The 17,575-nt window shown below is 41.5% G+C and overlaps 1 protein-coding gene across 3 annotated transcripts in view; it reads right to left on the minus strand.

The window, feature by feature from the left end:
* ehbp1 (EH domain binding protein 1) overlaps nucleotides 1-17,575 on the minus strand; it is a 117,244-nt gene that overhangs the window by 61,944 nt on the left and 37,725 nt on the right. For all 3 annotated transcript variants that reach the window (XM_026354680.1, XM_026354679.1, XM_026354681.1), the window contains exons 8-10: nucleotides 16,294-16,437; nucleotides 15,823-16,087; nucleotides 13,691-13,937 (exon numbers count right to left, since the gene is read on the minus strand). In XM_026354680.1, coding sequence (XP_026210465.1) covers nucleotides 13,691-13,937; nucleotides 15,823-16,087; nucleotides 16,294-16,437 — 656 coding nt within the window. The remainder of the gene's footprint in view (nucleotides 1-13,690; nucleotides 13,938-15,822; nucleotides 16,088-16,293; nucleotides 16,438-17,575) is intronic.

Here is a 17,575-nt window from a genome sequence, read left to right on the forward strand (position 1 = left end):
AATAGAACAGCTTAATTGAATTATCATTTTAACAATTTTAAGTACACTGATGCAAGATGTTATCAATTAATTTGGATTAATTGCTGTACAACTTTAGAGCATAAAAGACAAAAAACCTCAATACTAAATGCTAAAAATAAATAATGTACACTGGGAAGACACTTCATTTGGAAATTTAGTAAATAACTTGAATAAGACAAACATATTTCCAAGAACAAAACAGCTTGTGTCTTCATTTGTGATAAAGATTTCAGAAGTCTTACTCTTGTAATCGCCCACACTGCTGCCTCATGCACCTCTGAGCTCCTTTCATTAGTTTTTTCCCATAAAATGTTTTACATTAGCAACCTCTACTCAATAATTAGCACTCCATACTGACCTACAATGAGCCCATACATGCATACATACGGACACATGTTATAATGAAGGCTCATTCACAAAGCAGTGTATGACCGTAGCCAATGTAAACATCTTATTAAGTAGCTTCGCCTCTGAAGTCTTATCTGGGTCGCCCTCACCATTAGGACCCTTTCCTCTCCCAGACACCAAATCCCACAAATCCTTGGTGGCATAGAGACACTGGTCTTCCTCTGACAGCCAGCACAACCCATGCTATTCAGATTTTTTTTAGTCGGCTATTCACTAATCTAGTTATGCAGCCACTGATATGAGCTAATTCGCTACGATAATTCTCTCTAATTCATTAGAGGCCAATGATCAAAAAGTGCATAATGCTAGTGAATGCACGACAATAACAATAACACAAGGGCAATAAAACAGATTTCATTAATTACATGACGCGTTTTTAGCAGGTCGTCTAAGTTCTGACAAGCTTGATTTAAAGGCTTCAATACTATTACAAAAATAACAGATGTAATATCCAAACTGTATCTTCTTAATCTTTGCGGTACCACGTTTATATAAAAGCTCTCAGTCAAAATGCACTTATTTTTAACAGTGAAACATGTTTAAAAAAAGAGTCTAGTTCAACGTCAACAGCTGACATTGACCAATGCAATGAGTTAACCCAGATTTAGGACACTTAGTGAGGGCCTTGAGAAAGCACAGATCACTACAGTGTGACTGCTTGAGTGCGAGCCCTGTAACAAGGCTTGTAATGGCCCACCAACCCCCTCTGTTGATGGATTTCTGCTATTGCAGGAACAGGAGAGTGATAGGAAACTAGACATTTGAGGAAACAGAGCAGTACAGTGTGATGGTTTGCTGACTAAAGGAATAATAAGATGTAAAAAAACAATGTGGAAAATTCTGCAAAAGGTACACGAAAGAAAAATCTGGATGTCTTTACTGTTGACAGATTATATGACACTAACATATGACTAGTTGAAACACAATAGTGGTACAAGAGCAACATTACCAAGTTAGCTGTAGTCTACAAGAACATCGATGTTTCTTGCTTCTTACTCATCCATTGTTACAGTTTAACCTGTGACCACAAGCCTGGAGTCTGCTGAGATGCCAAAAGGGCCAAAACAGATGAAAAAGACTGGAGGCTATCTCTAATAACAACTCCTAACCTTTTTACCAGTATGTGTGTGTGTGCGTGAGCGCATGTGTGAATCATGCAAGCCCCTATGGCAATTTCAGTACAGGGAGACGGAAGCGTGAGCCTGAGGGGCGGACACTTGACATTTCCGGCTCATCTTTAAAAGAGGGCCTTAACCTTTCCCCACAGCTACTCCAGACACGTTTTAGGAAGCCTCAACAATGCCTGCGTGCCGCTCCAGCAAAAATGACAAACGAAAAACGATATGAAACGTCAGAAAGTGAACAGCGATTGCAACATGCTCGTAATTAGAAAGGTCAATATAATGTGTTTCATAGCCGCATCAAATTCACATAACAGTCTAATTTAATATAGGTACTCACAATGAAAAAATACATTTCACTTCTTATCTTTTTTCCTTTTTGGATGACTGAACTAAACTTGTTTCTCCAGTTGTCTTCTGCCTTTGTTACCGTTTGAGTGTGTGTCAGTAAAAGAGAAAAGAGTGTGTGTAGGTTTGTGGAGTTTCAGTGTGGAGTGGTCTTCCTCCAGGCCTTCCCTTTCTGCTTTTCAAGTGACGGTTGAAAGTAGCTGTCTAATTTGAGCGGTCTAATTACCTGGGATTAGAGACCAGGTGCTATTAAAGCAATTAGACACACAGCACACTCCAGTGCCGTAGACCCTGTACCCTAGCCGGCGGAAAGCCAACACACGCATTTGTCCTTCTATCTTTGTGAGGACGCCGACATAATGCATTACCCAGCTCCTTAATCTAACCTCAGCCATCATAACGAAATGGCGTACTCTGACCCCAACGCTAAATCTAAACTGTATTCTATGCCCCCCAACACTAAAACCACGCCTTAACCCTCAAATAGCCATTTTAACCATTATTACAGTGGGCTACACAGACTTTAAAGCTGAGTCTCTCATGAACACCACCTCATCATTCCACCGTATCTGAGCATGCAGAAAACACACACACACACACACACACACACACACACACACACACACACACACACACACACACACACACACACACACACACACACACACACACACACGTCTGCCATAATTTGCACGTCCGTCAATGAGAGCAGCCCTCCCTTCTGTAGTTCCTGACAAACCAGTTTTTAGAATTACTGTGGGTTCCAGCTAACAGTAGTGCGTGACTAGCAGTGACCCCACGTTCGTCCCAACAAAAACTCATGTAATTTTCTCAAACGGCAGCCCAGGCTGTTCCATTATGCTCTGTCCTGATAAAGGTTTACAAATGCATCTACGCACTGAGGCTTTCATATCCATCACATATTGGCAAAATACCATATCTTACTTTACAGGACCTGGCTGTATTTCCTTAAGACACAAACGGGAGGAGTGAAATTTTCATGAGGAGCCGAAATGCACCCTGACTTATCAAACAGTTTGCTGTCTTGCCTAAGGGAAGGTGCGCACATGTATGTGTTCTCTGTGTGTGTGTTTGCCTTTTATCTGTCTGTGTGAATGTCACAGGGTATGTGTGTGTAACACTGACACAGCCATGTAGCTAGCTCGGCTCGAGGGTAGGATTAGCAGAGAGCATTGCCTCGGCCCACAAACATTCCATATTAAAAAATGAAAAGGCAACCTTCATTACTATCGGTGGCACATAACCTCCCCTCTTCCTCCTCTGCTACCATTATACACAGCCCTAACAGCCTGTGCAAAAAATACAAGCCACTGACAAGAGATTCCATTATTCCTGATGCCTCAGTGTCAACAACATACATCTGACAGGGCAAAGAAAGAAAAAAATGGAAAAGGGAAAAGGATGTGAGAGAGAAAGAACGGGGAGTTAAGCTCACTACAATGCCTGAATGACAAGATAGGAGGAAACCTGGGAATGGAAGCATCCAGATTCTTGCTGGTGCTGATGTCAGGAGGATTTTGAGTGTCAGCAATGGGATGCTGGTGGGATACGATTCAAGATCTGGAATCATGATGAGTATGAACCATGACATGGAAAATTGGAAAAGTCCATCTCTGGTCTAACAGAACAATTCTTGCTTTGAGATTTGGACAAGACACCAATATCTACTGTTCAGTGCAAGAGCAGAAGTAATAAACATCGTCTGACTTGGACTCCAACCTGCTTTACTAACATCATTAAGACAGAGAACAGCATTCATAGACTGAATTTTTTTTGGGTCATGGATGTTTTCTGCCATAAATACATAGTTAGTAGAGAAACTAACTACTTAACTATTTTCAGATCAGATCTGAAAGATGTTCTGCTACTGGGTTGTGCCAAATGAAGATAGACAAATGTAAACAAAGTCATATAGCATTATACACAATTGCATGACCGAAAAATATGGAAGCCATTAAAATTGCCCTTTCGTGTCATAAAAAAGATACAAGTCAAAGGCTTTAAGTGGCAGCTTTGTCTCTCACTTCGGGGCACAACGCTTCAATGGAAACTTAACTGGCCTCAACCCAATGACATAAACCCACGACTCTGTGGAGAGAAAAGCGCTTCCGTGTCTTTCCAATCTCACTTTCATGGCTTCAAAGCAGTGTCAGGGAGTGTCAGATTTGAGGAGGTGTTGAATCTCATACTCTTTAAAACTTGTAATCCGCTCAAGCAGCCTACGGCAAAAGAGAAAAAAAAAGTACACACCCAGACACTACAAGGCACACAAACACACAGACTCAGACTCAAGTGACATCAGTGTGTACTGTACATGCATACATGCTCAAGCTCTAATGTACTGCTGTGATAGTAGATAAACATACTGAACTGAAAACATACAGTTCAGGCTGGGATGTAACACGCACAGTGACACTTAGTTCTTATCCAAGATTTCAACATACACTTGAAACACATTAACAGCTGTTCACACTAATAAAATAAAGGCTATTGCACTTAAGTGGCCTGTCCATCCTGCCACTGAATGCTCTCATCTGATTGGCCGAGGTCCAAGTGCAAACACACTCAATTATTTAATTGCACTTACATTCTAAACAAGCAATTAGTTAAATCTGAGCTTCCTACGTCCAATATTTTCACATTAGAAAAAGACAAACCACACGGAGCATGATCACCTTGCATCATCTCACACATAAAATGAAGCTTACCGCTGTCTGCATGAGAGCAGAGGGGAGAGAGCGAAGTCCAATCAAAAGTTCAATTATGTAAATGGAGATGTGGAGTGGATGGAACAATAGGAAGAGTGGAGGGTGTGGGGGGTACAAAAGGCTGGAGCAGAAGAGGAGAGTGAATGAAGCATGAAAAATAATACACATTAACATACAAAGGAAATATCACGACTGTTGTAATCACACTGAGGAGTTATGTATGTATATGTGTCTGTGCATGACGATACCGTTTAGTTAGGTCAGGCTTCAGTTTGGGTGGGTAAGAGATTGAATACTGTCTGTGACAGACTGAACCTGCTACTTTATGGCAAGGCACTGAGCTGCTATGCCACCTCTTAAACTGTTTTTAACACATATTTATGCCATGGACATGTGTAATGTCACAAAGCAGGAAAATATGTAAATATATTCAACGTAATATTGATGGTAATTGGGAGTTGCTACTGATTTGCTCAGATGCAGATATGCTTCCCATCTAGCAGTGAAGCTGCAGGCCAAGACAGAGGGCCTCTCGGCAGTTGGCTACTGAGATGTAAAATGCAAAAATCAGGAAACCCGGTTTCCTTTTCCAGGACCATTTCGCTTCCAAGGCCTATTCTGCTCCAAAGGCATAAGTGTGCAAAGCAGCAGGAAAAACAACGCAGAACAGGAGAGGACAGACTAGGCTTTGAAACCGAAATAAAAACCATTCACTGAAAAAATGAAACATCATGAAATAACACAGTTTGGAGGAGGCGGCAGACAAAGGAGTGACTGTGCCAGCTTGCAGTGTGCCCACCCGCCCGCTTGCTCGCCTAACGTGTAACGCAGGGGCATAATGCGGTGTAAGCACTGGCTTTAGCTTGTCATGGAAACAGCAGTAGCATTACCCACACTCACGCCTCTGCAAATTAGCTTTGGCTGGGGGGAAAAAAAACTCACACGCAGGGTGGGTAGGTGTGGGATTGACGGTGTGTGTGTGTGTGTGTGTGTGTGTGTGTGTGTGTGTGTGTGGGGTTGATGTTATGGAAGCTGGGAGAAAACAAGATGCATCACTTTATCTAAAGTGTTTTGTTCCTATTAGTGACACAGGTCCAGCAGGAGCCTATCCTTCCTCCTACGAATCCATTACTCACAGCATGCGGCCTTGACCACGTTTTCTAAAATGACCACTTCCCCAGATTTACATCTGTCTTTGTCCACCTGCCTCTTTCTTGACCCTCTTTTTTTTAAAGGCAACACCATCAGTCATATTCCTACATGATAAATACAGAAATTCAGTGTTGTTCTGTAAAGTTGCTATAGCTCCTATAATAGTGGCTGTCAAATCAACTGTTGAGTTGTGGATCAAAGGTAAATCTAGGGCTAACTAGACTTGGATGCAAATAAACTGTATATACTGTATACACGCTTTTAATATGTAATCCAAAAAGAATTAAAACGCCACCCATCTGTTCATTCTTCCTTGTGCAAATAAATAAGCTTTGAATGTAAGGATGAAGAGAAGGGAGGGTGGTTCTGTACCGTAATTATCTCCTTTAACTGCCATCTTGAACAAACAAATTAGTGGTGCAATGGATTCAGAGATCAGCCGTGCCGATAACGTCACCATTTATCAAATTAATCTAAGCCTGGGCAGGGAAAACTCATTAAGGCGGCCACTTTAGGAATTATGTTCTGCAGGTAAAGAGAGTGACTGTGTGTGTATGTGTGTGTGTGGGGTTGGGAGGGGGTCTTGACACAGCAGTTGCTCAACCCCCCCCCTCCCACTACAGACTGCCATTGTCCAGTGCAGCATGGGCTCCAAAGTGATGAGAGGGGTGATAGCACAGCCAATTAAAATGAACATAATTACAAAGTCACCCCTTTGACTCCTGATCAGAATACACATGAATCAACACGCACATGCTAAAGGAGGAAGGATGTGAGGGGGGGAAAATGCTGCAAGGAGGCCTAGAAAAGGAGAGAGGATCCAAACAGAACACCCAGAAAGAAGAGATGATAAATTGAAGAGTTACTATTGGTTCTGCATTTGAGTCCGTATCATCACAGTACACAGAAAGACCCAAAGATCCCAATCCCCCAAGGATAAAAATAGACTATTACTTTAAATCCCAGCAACTGTCAATCGGGTCTAACTTTCCTGACTTGGTTATTATGACAAAAGACAGTTGTTTCAAAAGCTAAAGAAAGTTTCAGGGTGGAAACAATCATCAAAAAACAACAATACCTCAGCGTTGTGCAGAATGCAGGGAAAGGAAAGCAGAATTATCCACTGTAGTCTCAAATGAGCCTAATAATCCCAAATGTTAAACCATGTTGGTATGAAGAGTGTGAAATTATGGATTGAAAAAAATATAATGTTCATTATCGTGCATGTAGGATTCAATCCTTTACTCCTTTAAATTGAAGCAAAAAAGCAAACATAAGTATAGACATCTATAATAATCCATTACTATAAATATAAAAATTTTTTCGGTATGTGTAAACTCGCTATGTACAGAATGTACGGTGTGATCCAATCTTTGTGAGGTCAACTGAGCTCAAATAAAAACGAAGGAATGATCCCACTCAGTGATCCATGAGTTAAGCGCTGAAAATGCCACTTAGTATTTCCTATAGCACATAAGAGCGCACACCTGCATACCGTAACAGTTCAAAGAGGGGGTTGCTAGAGAGCTTTATAAAGAGGCAATTAAAGCCTTATCATTTCTACACTCACTCTTCTTTCCTCTTCTGCCCGCACACACAGTTAAACACACCCACACAATTTGAAAGACGAATCACTCAGACTAACTCATAAGGTACTTCTAAAGTCCTTTTTAAATTATGGAGAATGGTTGGTTTAATTCAATTAAATTGTAGCAGGGGCCACTTAAGGATGACGGGAGAAGGGTATGGCATGGCTAAGTGAGTGAGTTTTCAAGAATATGCGGGGGGTCTTAGACCTTCTGGGGGTTCAAGGAGTTTTCAAGTGCATTGGTTCATATGTCCTCGCCCAAAGGCCCCTTAAAACTCACCCCAAAACCCGGAGTCCTTCTGGGTTTAAGCCCACACACACCTGGAGGACTAGGGCAGATTAAGACCAGATTAAGATAAAGTTACCCCTTCTTCGGCCGCTATGTCATTCAAACCCCTGGCCTCTGTGGCCACTGGATAGAAGGACACACAAGACAAAAAGGTCTGGTTCATTCACATCCAGACACACACACAGGCACGGACACACAAAAGACTCTCTGGTCATCCTCATAAGTCCTATTAGTCTGCTATAGAGCCTCTCATAGCAGACATCAATCATGGAGGGATTAGTCAATTCCCTCTCTAAATGAGTGGCGAGGGATACTTCCCCTTCAACTCCAAAGCAGGTCTCTCCCTTTCGAAGATTACACAGCGATTTGTTTTCATTTTGTTCCATCTTCATCGTTTTCTGTTTGACTTGCTTTTCATTTCTCTCTCTTTTGCTCTGTGTCTCCCTCGTTCTCTCCTGCTTGCAGCTTGTGAGGTAATCCTTGGCAGATAAAACTAAGGAGGACTTACCAAAGGCAGATTACAAGCAGCGCTTTGCGGAAGGCCCTTTTACACCAGTCGGCACGGGTATTGAAGAGAGTGAGCTCTTCGCAGTGCTTAACTTGTGAACTCGACATGCACCCAACAGAGGAAGAGGTGGAAAAATGATAGCCGCATTACAGTAACTGGATCAGAATATATCCCTCACAACATACACAAGATTGTACATAAGTACACACAACACACACATACTCGTCATTTCATGGCAACCATGTATAAAATTGAATTCTGAATAGTCACTGAATACAATTTAACACTGAGATTTTTATTTATTCACTTAAAATCACTAAATATATCAACATCTCCTGCTCTGTGACACTTAAACCCAATTCTGTGTATGAGGTCCAAATCTATTTTTTATGTAAAATGAGAAGATCAGCTCCTTCTTGAGCAGATAATTTCTTGAAAAGTCTTGTAAAAACTGAAGCAGAACATCGTTTTTATCCAAATATACCCTTAAACTTTTTCGCCTTTAAAGGTGGGACACCAACAGCTCTGACTGTTCACTAGTCAGTAATGTCCTATACCTTTCTGCCCGACTTGATGACAGTGATGCCCTGCAGCGTGAAACAACAACAAGAAGCCCAATGATCGAAGCTCGCTGCATGAGAGGAGAAACTGGGTCTCCTCTCTCCCACAGGATCCAATGACAGACCACTCAGAGACGGCAAATAAGAAGTTGGGATGGGGGAAAAGCAGACACTGAGAGGTACTGACTTAGTCCTCCCCTTTAGGATTATTCTCCTAATATTACACAGCTTATGGAAAGGCCAATGTGGCCAAGGAAAACCACTGAGGTTTCAATGCTTTGGTCTCAGAAACGGACCGCTATGACCATTTTCCTGACTACTGTTCTGTCATTTGTTTCACATTAACCTGCCAATTTACAGTATACCTGCATAAGTGCCCTGAAAATATTGAAAATTCTGATTAATTCTAATGTCAAGCAATATGATGTTCAGCGCTTTCTCAACCCCACTGAACAATGAGGGGAAAAGAACAATCAAGTAAATTTAGTAACTGTGTGAGCCTTAGGTTTTTTTATGTCGTACATCTTTGTGTACGAAAGCTACCGTATGTGAAAATTATAAGAGAAGATGAAATAAGGTCTGACTGGATATTAGGACAAGAAGACAGAAGACCTCGAAATGGGCAAAAAATCAAAAGACAAGAGATGACTGTCCTTGTCTCTTGGGCTCCTTCTGTCCTCTGAAAACATCCCTCAGTCGTCACGGCAACCTCTAACACTTCACAGTGAGGATGTGGTCCTCTCCTGCCGCGAACCCTGGTGAAAGCTAATTAAGAAATATCGCAGCCTTCTGCGAACTCAATTAAATAATGTTAATTTATTCTAATTTCAATTTGGAGGTAGTCTGAACTGAAGGAGGGGCTGTGAAAACAAAGTCTGAGAGAGGAAGGAGAGCTCTGGCCTCTGCCTCCCCCTGGCACAGGAGCTCTCACAACCTGCAAAACTCTATTTAATTTGAACCCTTTGATTAACATAAGTAATCACACAAGCCCTTCAACTGAAGGGGAGAAAGAAGACATACCTCTGGTGCTGGTTCACTTTCTCACCTCTGGAAAGAGTGAGTGTGTGAATATGTGTCTTAAAAAGAGAGACAGATAAAGTAAAGACACCGTGTTAGATAATCATACGGAAAGTAATGTCTACCTTTTATACTTTGTACAAAAAGAAGCAGCTGGATTCAGGAAACATTAACTGTGTCGATTGTCTAGAAGGTACGAGCCAGTCGTTGAAGTTGAAGATCTTTTGTGTAAATATTAAAATGATATAGAACTTCTTTGCTCAAACTTTTACTCACAGCTATATACCAACTTCAAACTTTTCTTTATATGAAAATAAGGCAAATAATTCATGAAGCGGAAACTTGATAAAAAAAATCCAAAGATCAGAGCATCTAAGTGTAGAGCGGTCTGACTTTGGAACAAAGATGGAGATGAAACAAAAGGAGGAGCAGGGGATCACTGAATTACTGGGAGGGGTAAAAGCAGCCCCGGGGAAAAGAGATGGACTGAATCAGACCAGACAGAGCTCACAACCCGCCCAACAGGAACTTCCTCTGTTCATTTAAATTAATCCCACAGACGTTTCCATCCTACCATCTCCCTCACAGATGCTAAACTTAAACTTGATGCTATGAGGATCTATATCTACAAGACAGCACAATGAAGAGACAAAGTGATGGACTGAAGTGCCACTTTCACCAACTTTGGGACAAATCTCAGAAACTAACAAATATAAATGGTAATAAAAAAAACATGAAGCTTAAAATTTACAGTTTAGGTAAAGACAACCATTACTATCAGATCCTCAATATTGTCTTTACAAAGCTCCTCATCATGTGTGATGAGTAGAAAAAACATGCAGATAAGCATCTCGGACAGTGATTGCTTTACAGTAAGTGTATTTGCTCTTCAATATGTGCTTGCTTTTACATCTGCTTACAGTCTGCCCAGCATCAGAATATTCAACCCATGCATGCTACATACTGTAGAAGATGTCCACCGATGATTATCCAGTGGTTCACCATGCTTAAAGTAAAACTGCCCAGACCCACAACTGGTACTGCAGCAATAAATGCATTTGAGTTGTTCTTCTTCTATCCACAAATTCTATCCAGCGCTGAATGTGTGATCCCCTGGCAAAAAAGTCCAATGTTTGTAAGAGCTTAATGTAAATTCTATCCATATGTGTAATACCTGTGTATAGAGGAAGTGGGCACACACCATATGTCCTGCAGAAGACCTGATTTGCCACAGACTGGCATTGAAGTAGTTGGTTTTAATGCAATGACAAGGAGGATAAAACTAAATCAAAGTTTAATGCTAAATCTGCCCAAGCCGATTCACACAAGGACAAGACACAGTTTGTTTTCAGCATAGGAAAATCATAACGCCACTATGGCCCATGTAATAACTTCCATACAGCCATCTTTACTACCGTACCTTGCTCTTTTTCTCTCTGCACTATGTTTAAAATGGCATGTCTGGGATCACAGTCATATCTGGGCACTGAGGTTCTGACCCTCTAAACTGTTTTTTTTTTTTTTTGTGTAACTACAGAGATCAAGCAGTTAGAGCTTGTTCAGTCGCTGCACTTAATTTTACCATTGCATGGAATAAATATGTAAAGACATGCTAATCTCTCTCTGCTAGCAAAGACGAGATTTCATTAAACAAAATGCATGCAAGACATTTCATTCCCTTCAGGGCAGGTTCTAAATGTATAACTGAGTATGGTGGCTTTCAATATATCAATTTCTATTCACATTCTGATATTAGAAATGGTCTGTGTGTGTGTGTATGTGTGCTTATCTTTATAATTCACACCAATTGCCCACATGAATAGTTAGTGGAAATACATATAAATAGGAATACACACCATGAAACATCTTATATGAGAGAGGTGGAGGTTAGCTCTGTTTTGAGGGAAGGTTACAACTTCCCGACTAGCCTGAACTGAGCCTTAGGCATACTAAAAACAATAAGAACACATACATGCATGCGAGCACAAGCACACATCTACACCCTGTACACGTTCATAGTGTGATGATGTGTTGGTTTCGTCTTGGCCCCTCATAGTGGGAATGTCTCCTCTTAATCCTCTCTGACTTCATACATTCAAAGGTCATCTCACAACCTACACGTGGCTGAGGCGTGTGTGTGTATGTGTGTGTGTGCGAGAGAGAGAGACATACTGCTTGGTGTGAATAAGAAAGACAAATCTATTCACACTAGCTGTATATGTCAACAAACCCTGTAGGCCCTTCCTTGTTTACTGTGAACATCCTATCTCTCTTTCTACAATCCCCTGGCCTCCTTCCTTCTCTTCATCCCACTATTCTCTGTTCCTCTTCCCTTCAATATCTTCCACCTATTCTCCTTCACTGTACCCATGACTCATTCCCTGCATCCCTCCCTCCCTCCATCTCAAGCTCCAGAGGCAGGGGCATCTCTTGGCGAAGTGTGGCCCACCACAGGTCACTGGCTTTGGGTAATTAAAGTGGTTTAGGCCCCCTCACCCACGGTCACAGGCAACTGCAGCTGGGTGATAAAGCCACTGTGCCATAATTACATGGACGGCCAGCATCACCGCCCAGCTACACTAAAACAGTCAGCTAGCCAGCTTCATGGAGGGAGGGACTTGTGTGTGTCTGGGTGTGTGTAAGTAACTGTACAGAGTGTGTTTGATGGTGTGTGTGTTTGTATGGCTTTCATTGTGAGGACCAGCATGATTTTTTAACCACTGGACTGAGGACATTTTTACAAAGTGAGGACATTTTAGCCGGTCCTCAAAATAAGAAGGGTGTTTAAAGAGCAATTTTGAGGTTAAGATTAGGTTTTAGGGTTAGAATAGGTTTTGGTTAGGGTTAGGGTTAGGGTAAAGTTTAGCGTGAGCAAGTTAGTTGTGATGGTTAGGGTTAGGGTTAGGTTAAGACAGTACATGTGATAAATTAAAAATTGATACAGAGTAGATTAACATGGCCTACGCGACAGTAGGGGGCTAGGGAATGCATTATGTCAATGAGTGTCCTCACACTGACTGCCATACAAAAATGTGTGTGTTCACAGGCGGTCAACACCCCCTTGTGATCGCTCTGCTGCAGTTAAGCCCCCTGTGTTTAAGCCCCACATAGGCTCATTGAGCCCCTACACACACATACACACACACACATACTTTTAACCCCCACCCATGCCCACACCCCCAACCAATCATTCCCCACCAGTGGTCTGACTCCTGCTGTGAGTGTGTGTGACCATCAGCCATTTAATTAGACCCAGCCATGATTTACCTAATTTAAATAAATAAATAAACATATGAAAACACCCCAATAAACAAATACCTATATTCAAATGAGGAGCCAGGGAGTTTCATGAGCATAAAGAATGGGGCAGAAGATGGGATTGTGCAGGCGGAAAAAGCTAATGTAAGGACCACTGGATGTGGACACACACACCCACACACACACACACCCACACACACACACACACACACACACACACACACACACACACACAAAATACTTCAACTCACTCACTTATAGTAAAACATGCTGCAAAAAATGAGCCAGAATAGAGAATAATAAGTAGTTTCTTGCCTGGAGTTGTGGAATTCTTGAAGATGAGAAGTCTGTGCTACTTCCTGAATAATTTATCTTTACATTTATTGCATTTGGCAAATTAACAGTGACACTGACACATCAGCAACCTAGTATAAATTTTCACAATGGGCCATTTGTGTAACCTGTAATATCAGGTCATATTATTATTTCTTCATACATTTTATGTTTAAGGAATTAAACATAAAATAAGATTATTATGATACAGCTGAAGGCAAGCAAAGTTTTTCTGGTTCAGGAATCGTTCTAACACCTCAACCAAAATGACACCTACTCTCATTTTGGTTTCACCTGTCTCTTTGTGTCTTGTTGTAGAGATACCTCACTGTTTATTAAAATTAAGAAACCCATTTACCTTTGGGGAAGAGGAAGCCAACTCTCTCCCCATCACTGCCGCCACTGGGCTGGGCCCGACTGGCTGGGTTCTCTCCACGTCTGGGCCAGGGCTAGGTTTGGGATCTGGGGTACTGAGGCTAAGGCCAGGGCTGGAACTTGGGGGCAAGGGAGCCCTCCTCTTCTGGCTGGCGCCCACATCGAGGGTGGGGCTGCCAGCAGTGAGCCGTGCAGGGCTCGATGTCCTTGGCTCATAGAACGGGTTGGATCTAAGAATGAAAGGAGAGCAAGACATGGGAAAAAGATGTGGTGTTAGAAAAAACGCAAATGTAGCGTATTTTCTTTTAAATTTAAGGTATGAGTTGCAGTACAAATGTGAACTTAAAATAATTCATTGGCAGGTCACCAAACAAAATATGTCAAAACTATAAAACAGTATCACAAACTCTTTTACAGGTTTTTACAAAACAAAAAACACTAGCTACACACTATATAGCAAAAATAAAAACATTTACTATATGATTCAATGATGATTATCAGCACAATTTAAACTCATCTTTGGCTCAAACTGCTCGTTTAAGCAAACGTAAGGAAATTGCTACTTGGAAAAAAAGAGTTTGGTGCAAAACAATGAACAACACACAGAAGTCATAAGGTAATAGAAGATGCAGGTGCACTAAGGTCAGTTCTGTGTGACCTCATATCCTCACTGCCCAAGGTAGACTACTGACAGACAGAAGAGAGCATGAAGACACACACACACACACACACACACACACACACACAGTCACTCTAATACACATACCAGAGTGTTATCAATATACAGGCATACTTGCAGCACTGAAAGAAAGGGCATGGCCTTGAGACATTCACTCAACATGCAACAAGCAATCCCAAACAAACACGAGAATTGGATGAAGGGGGTGGGGGTAAGAGCGAGAGTGAGAAAGAATTGATTGACTAGGTATCTGTCTGAAAGAGAAAGGTTAAAGCTATTCAGTGTGTATGCTACTGCAGAGCGATATAGAGGGTAAAGAAGTGAAGAAAAGAAAAACAGTCAGGAACATAGAGCAGTTTTAACAGACCAGCACGTGAAAGGGCTCCAGTCAAAACACTGCGTTGCCCTCTTGAACTTTCTGTTCTGCAAAGAACTGCTCCTGGTTTAAAAGACCGTGCAAAATAAACATGCCAATCAATAACCTGTTTGTCTTTAGAAAGCATTGAGGACTAAAACATATGACAATGTGTGTGACAGCTTTGCTCAACAGAAAACATCAGCAATTTGGGCGACAGCCAGTTTTTATTTTTTTGCAAAACACACACACCCACACACACACACACACACACACACACACACACACACACACACACACACACACACACACACACACACACACACACACACACACACACACACACACACAGGAGTACATAAAAAGGATTGTCACCATAATACTTTAAATGTACGGCTTCTCTAAGCTAAAACCTCAAACCACTGCCATCTAGGAGTAGGAAAAGTGTCACAGCCGGTTATACATCACTGTATATCTCAAAGTGTCTGTCTAACAGAATAAAGGAGGAAGTACAATAAAAATGTGCATACTCTGAGGAGGAAGTTGAGGAAGATGGCAAGGAGGGAAAGTATGGGGCAACAAGTTGATAGGAGGGAAAGGAGGAAAACAAGCTTAAAGAATGCAGTAAAACAACAGGGCCCTTGTTCCTGTTGAAAGAGCTGCCTCGTCACTCTGCCATGATGGGGGGGTTACAAGTACCCTTCTATCATTAGGGGTCTTACAGGACTTGGCCTGCCAACAGTTACCAAATTAGGCAGGCTGGATTCTCCAGAGTGTGCCTAGTATGTGCTACTCAGTTGAGGAAGTGTTTATCAGAGTTGTTCTAGCAAACAATACAGTGTGTACTTTACTACTCAGAAGTACATAAAAGTGCTCTGTAAAGACAAATAAAGGGACATATTGTAGAAATGTGTGTGTGTAAAAAAACATACAAAATATGCACAGTTTCTGCATACTGTCATTCAAAACTAATAACTTTTCAATTATTCTTTAACAGGACTTAACAATCATCATCACTTTCCTATATAGTGTTTTATTGCGTTGTTAACTCCCTGGAAATATATAAAAGATGAAGACTTACTCGTCAAGTTCGTCCTCTTCATTGTGAGAGGTATCAGCATACAAGTACTTGCTCATGTCAACAGGCCGCACGCCTTTCCTCTGCCTTGGCTTAGGGGGTCCTGGGTCTGGCTGTATGTCCGTATCTTGGTCTGGTTCTTCAAAGGGATTCCCTGGGGATGTATGCGTCTCTGGTCCATCAGGCTCGTTGAATGGATTTGAGGAGTCATGGTCATAGAAAGAATTATCATCTACTTGCTGCCGTAAGACTGGCTGGGCAGGGGGCTCTGTGCGAGAGAAACATACATAGATACAACACAGTTATAAGACATGCAGTATGACTATGTGTTGGTGCCCGAGTTTGAATATTATAGTTCTACTACAGCTCCAACCTGGCAGACACTGACAGTTAAACAATTAAAATTAGTTAAACAAGCAGGTAAACAATTACACATATTCAAGGCATTGTTAGCATCTAAATCTTGAATTTTACCTTCCTCATCGGGATCACCAAATGGGTTGAGGTTGAGGTGGTTGGAATGAAGGTCTCCATCAAGTTCATCAAAAGGATTAGTGTTCATGACAGGAGGTGTTTCCTGATCCTCGTCTTCCAGGAAGTTCAGCTTGTTGATCAGTTCTGTTTCCACAACATGAAGTCATTTAAACAAACCAAAATCATGCATAGTAAAAACTCCATACAATACTGTACAATGTTTTTGCAAAAATTAAAATTAATACAAGCATTCACAAACTCAAATATACTAAAATCTGCACTTTGGAGTGAACCACAAGTGTAAAGAGCATTCACTGATGTATAAGTAATCTCTCCTGTTAAGGAGTGCCTCCTAAACCTCTCTGTGCTCCTCAGTCAGCTCAGCCCACTACAATGCATGTACAACAGTGGCATTCTGGGTAAATCTGTGTAGTATGGAAGGTTACCGAGGGAGACAGTGAAGGCAGCATGGAGTTGCTATGGAGAGCTTGGCTAGAGAGGCTAAGACTTGTCCACTTTATCTTCATCATCCTCACTGTAGCTCAATCACATGCTGCCAGGATGTGGGTCAGTTTGAAAAGAGTTTAAATGTGTGTGAGGTCGGTGCCAAGAAGTGCTGCTGAGATCTAGGTGAGAAACTGAGAGACGTGAAAGTGTGTATGTGAGTGTCTCCCTTGGTCTATATGTTGTGTGGCTGTGTAAAGTGGTGGTAACAGATAAGAGGTGCAGCACTTTTCCTCGTCTCATTCTGGCAGCTTTCATGACCCATTTTAGACCTTGACGAGTGTACATGTGCATGTGTGTGTATGTACATCTGTGGCTGTCACACTGTGTAGAATGGTTTGTTCAATGTCCAGGCAGAAGATCTCGGGTGCAGAAGTTCAGTAAGTTGAGAGCCCCAGAAGCCCAAATAAGCACACTTGTGTTCTCAAGGCACAGTGGAGACAGTTGGAGTTAAATGAGATGGTCCTAAATTAAGTATATAACATAAAGGCCAGGAGTGTATAGATTTCTTTATAAACAATAATTAGAATGAATTAGAGCTATAACAAGAATGAAAATGCAATCAGGTTGGGATAGGGGAGAATATGTTACTTAGAATGATTATGTTGTCACTCTAAAGCATCTCACCAGCTTGTGGCTCCATGAGGATACCACTGATACAAAGCTTCCTTTTCAACTTAAACAAATGAGCTCGATTCCAATTTGAAAACAAAGCAACAAAACCTTTCTTTAACTAAAAAAATGCTTTACTGTGCAAAGAGTTAAGTTTGGTTCACTA

The sequence above is a fragment of the Anabas testudineus genome, chromosome 15 (genome assembly GCF_900324465.2).
Source record: "Anabas testudineus chromosome 15, fAnaTes1.2, whole genome shotgun sequence".
NCBI classification, from domain to species: domain Eukaryota; kingdom Metazoa; phylum Chordata; class Actinopteri; order Anabantiformes; family Anabantidae; genus Anabas; species Anabas testudineus.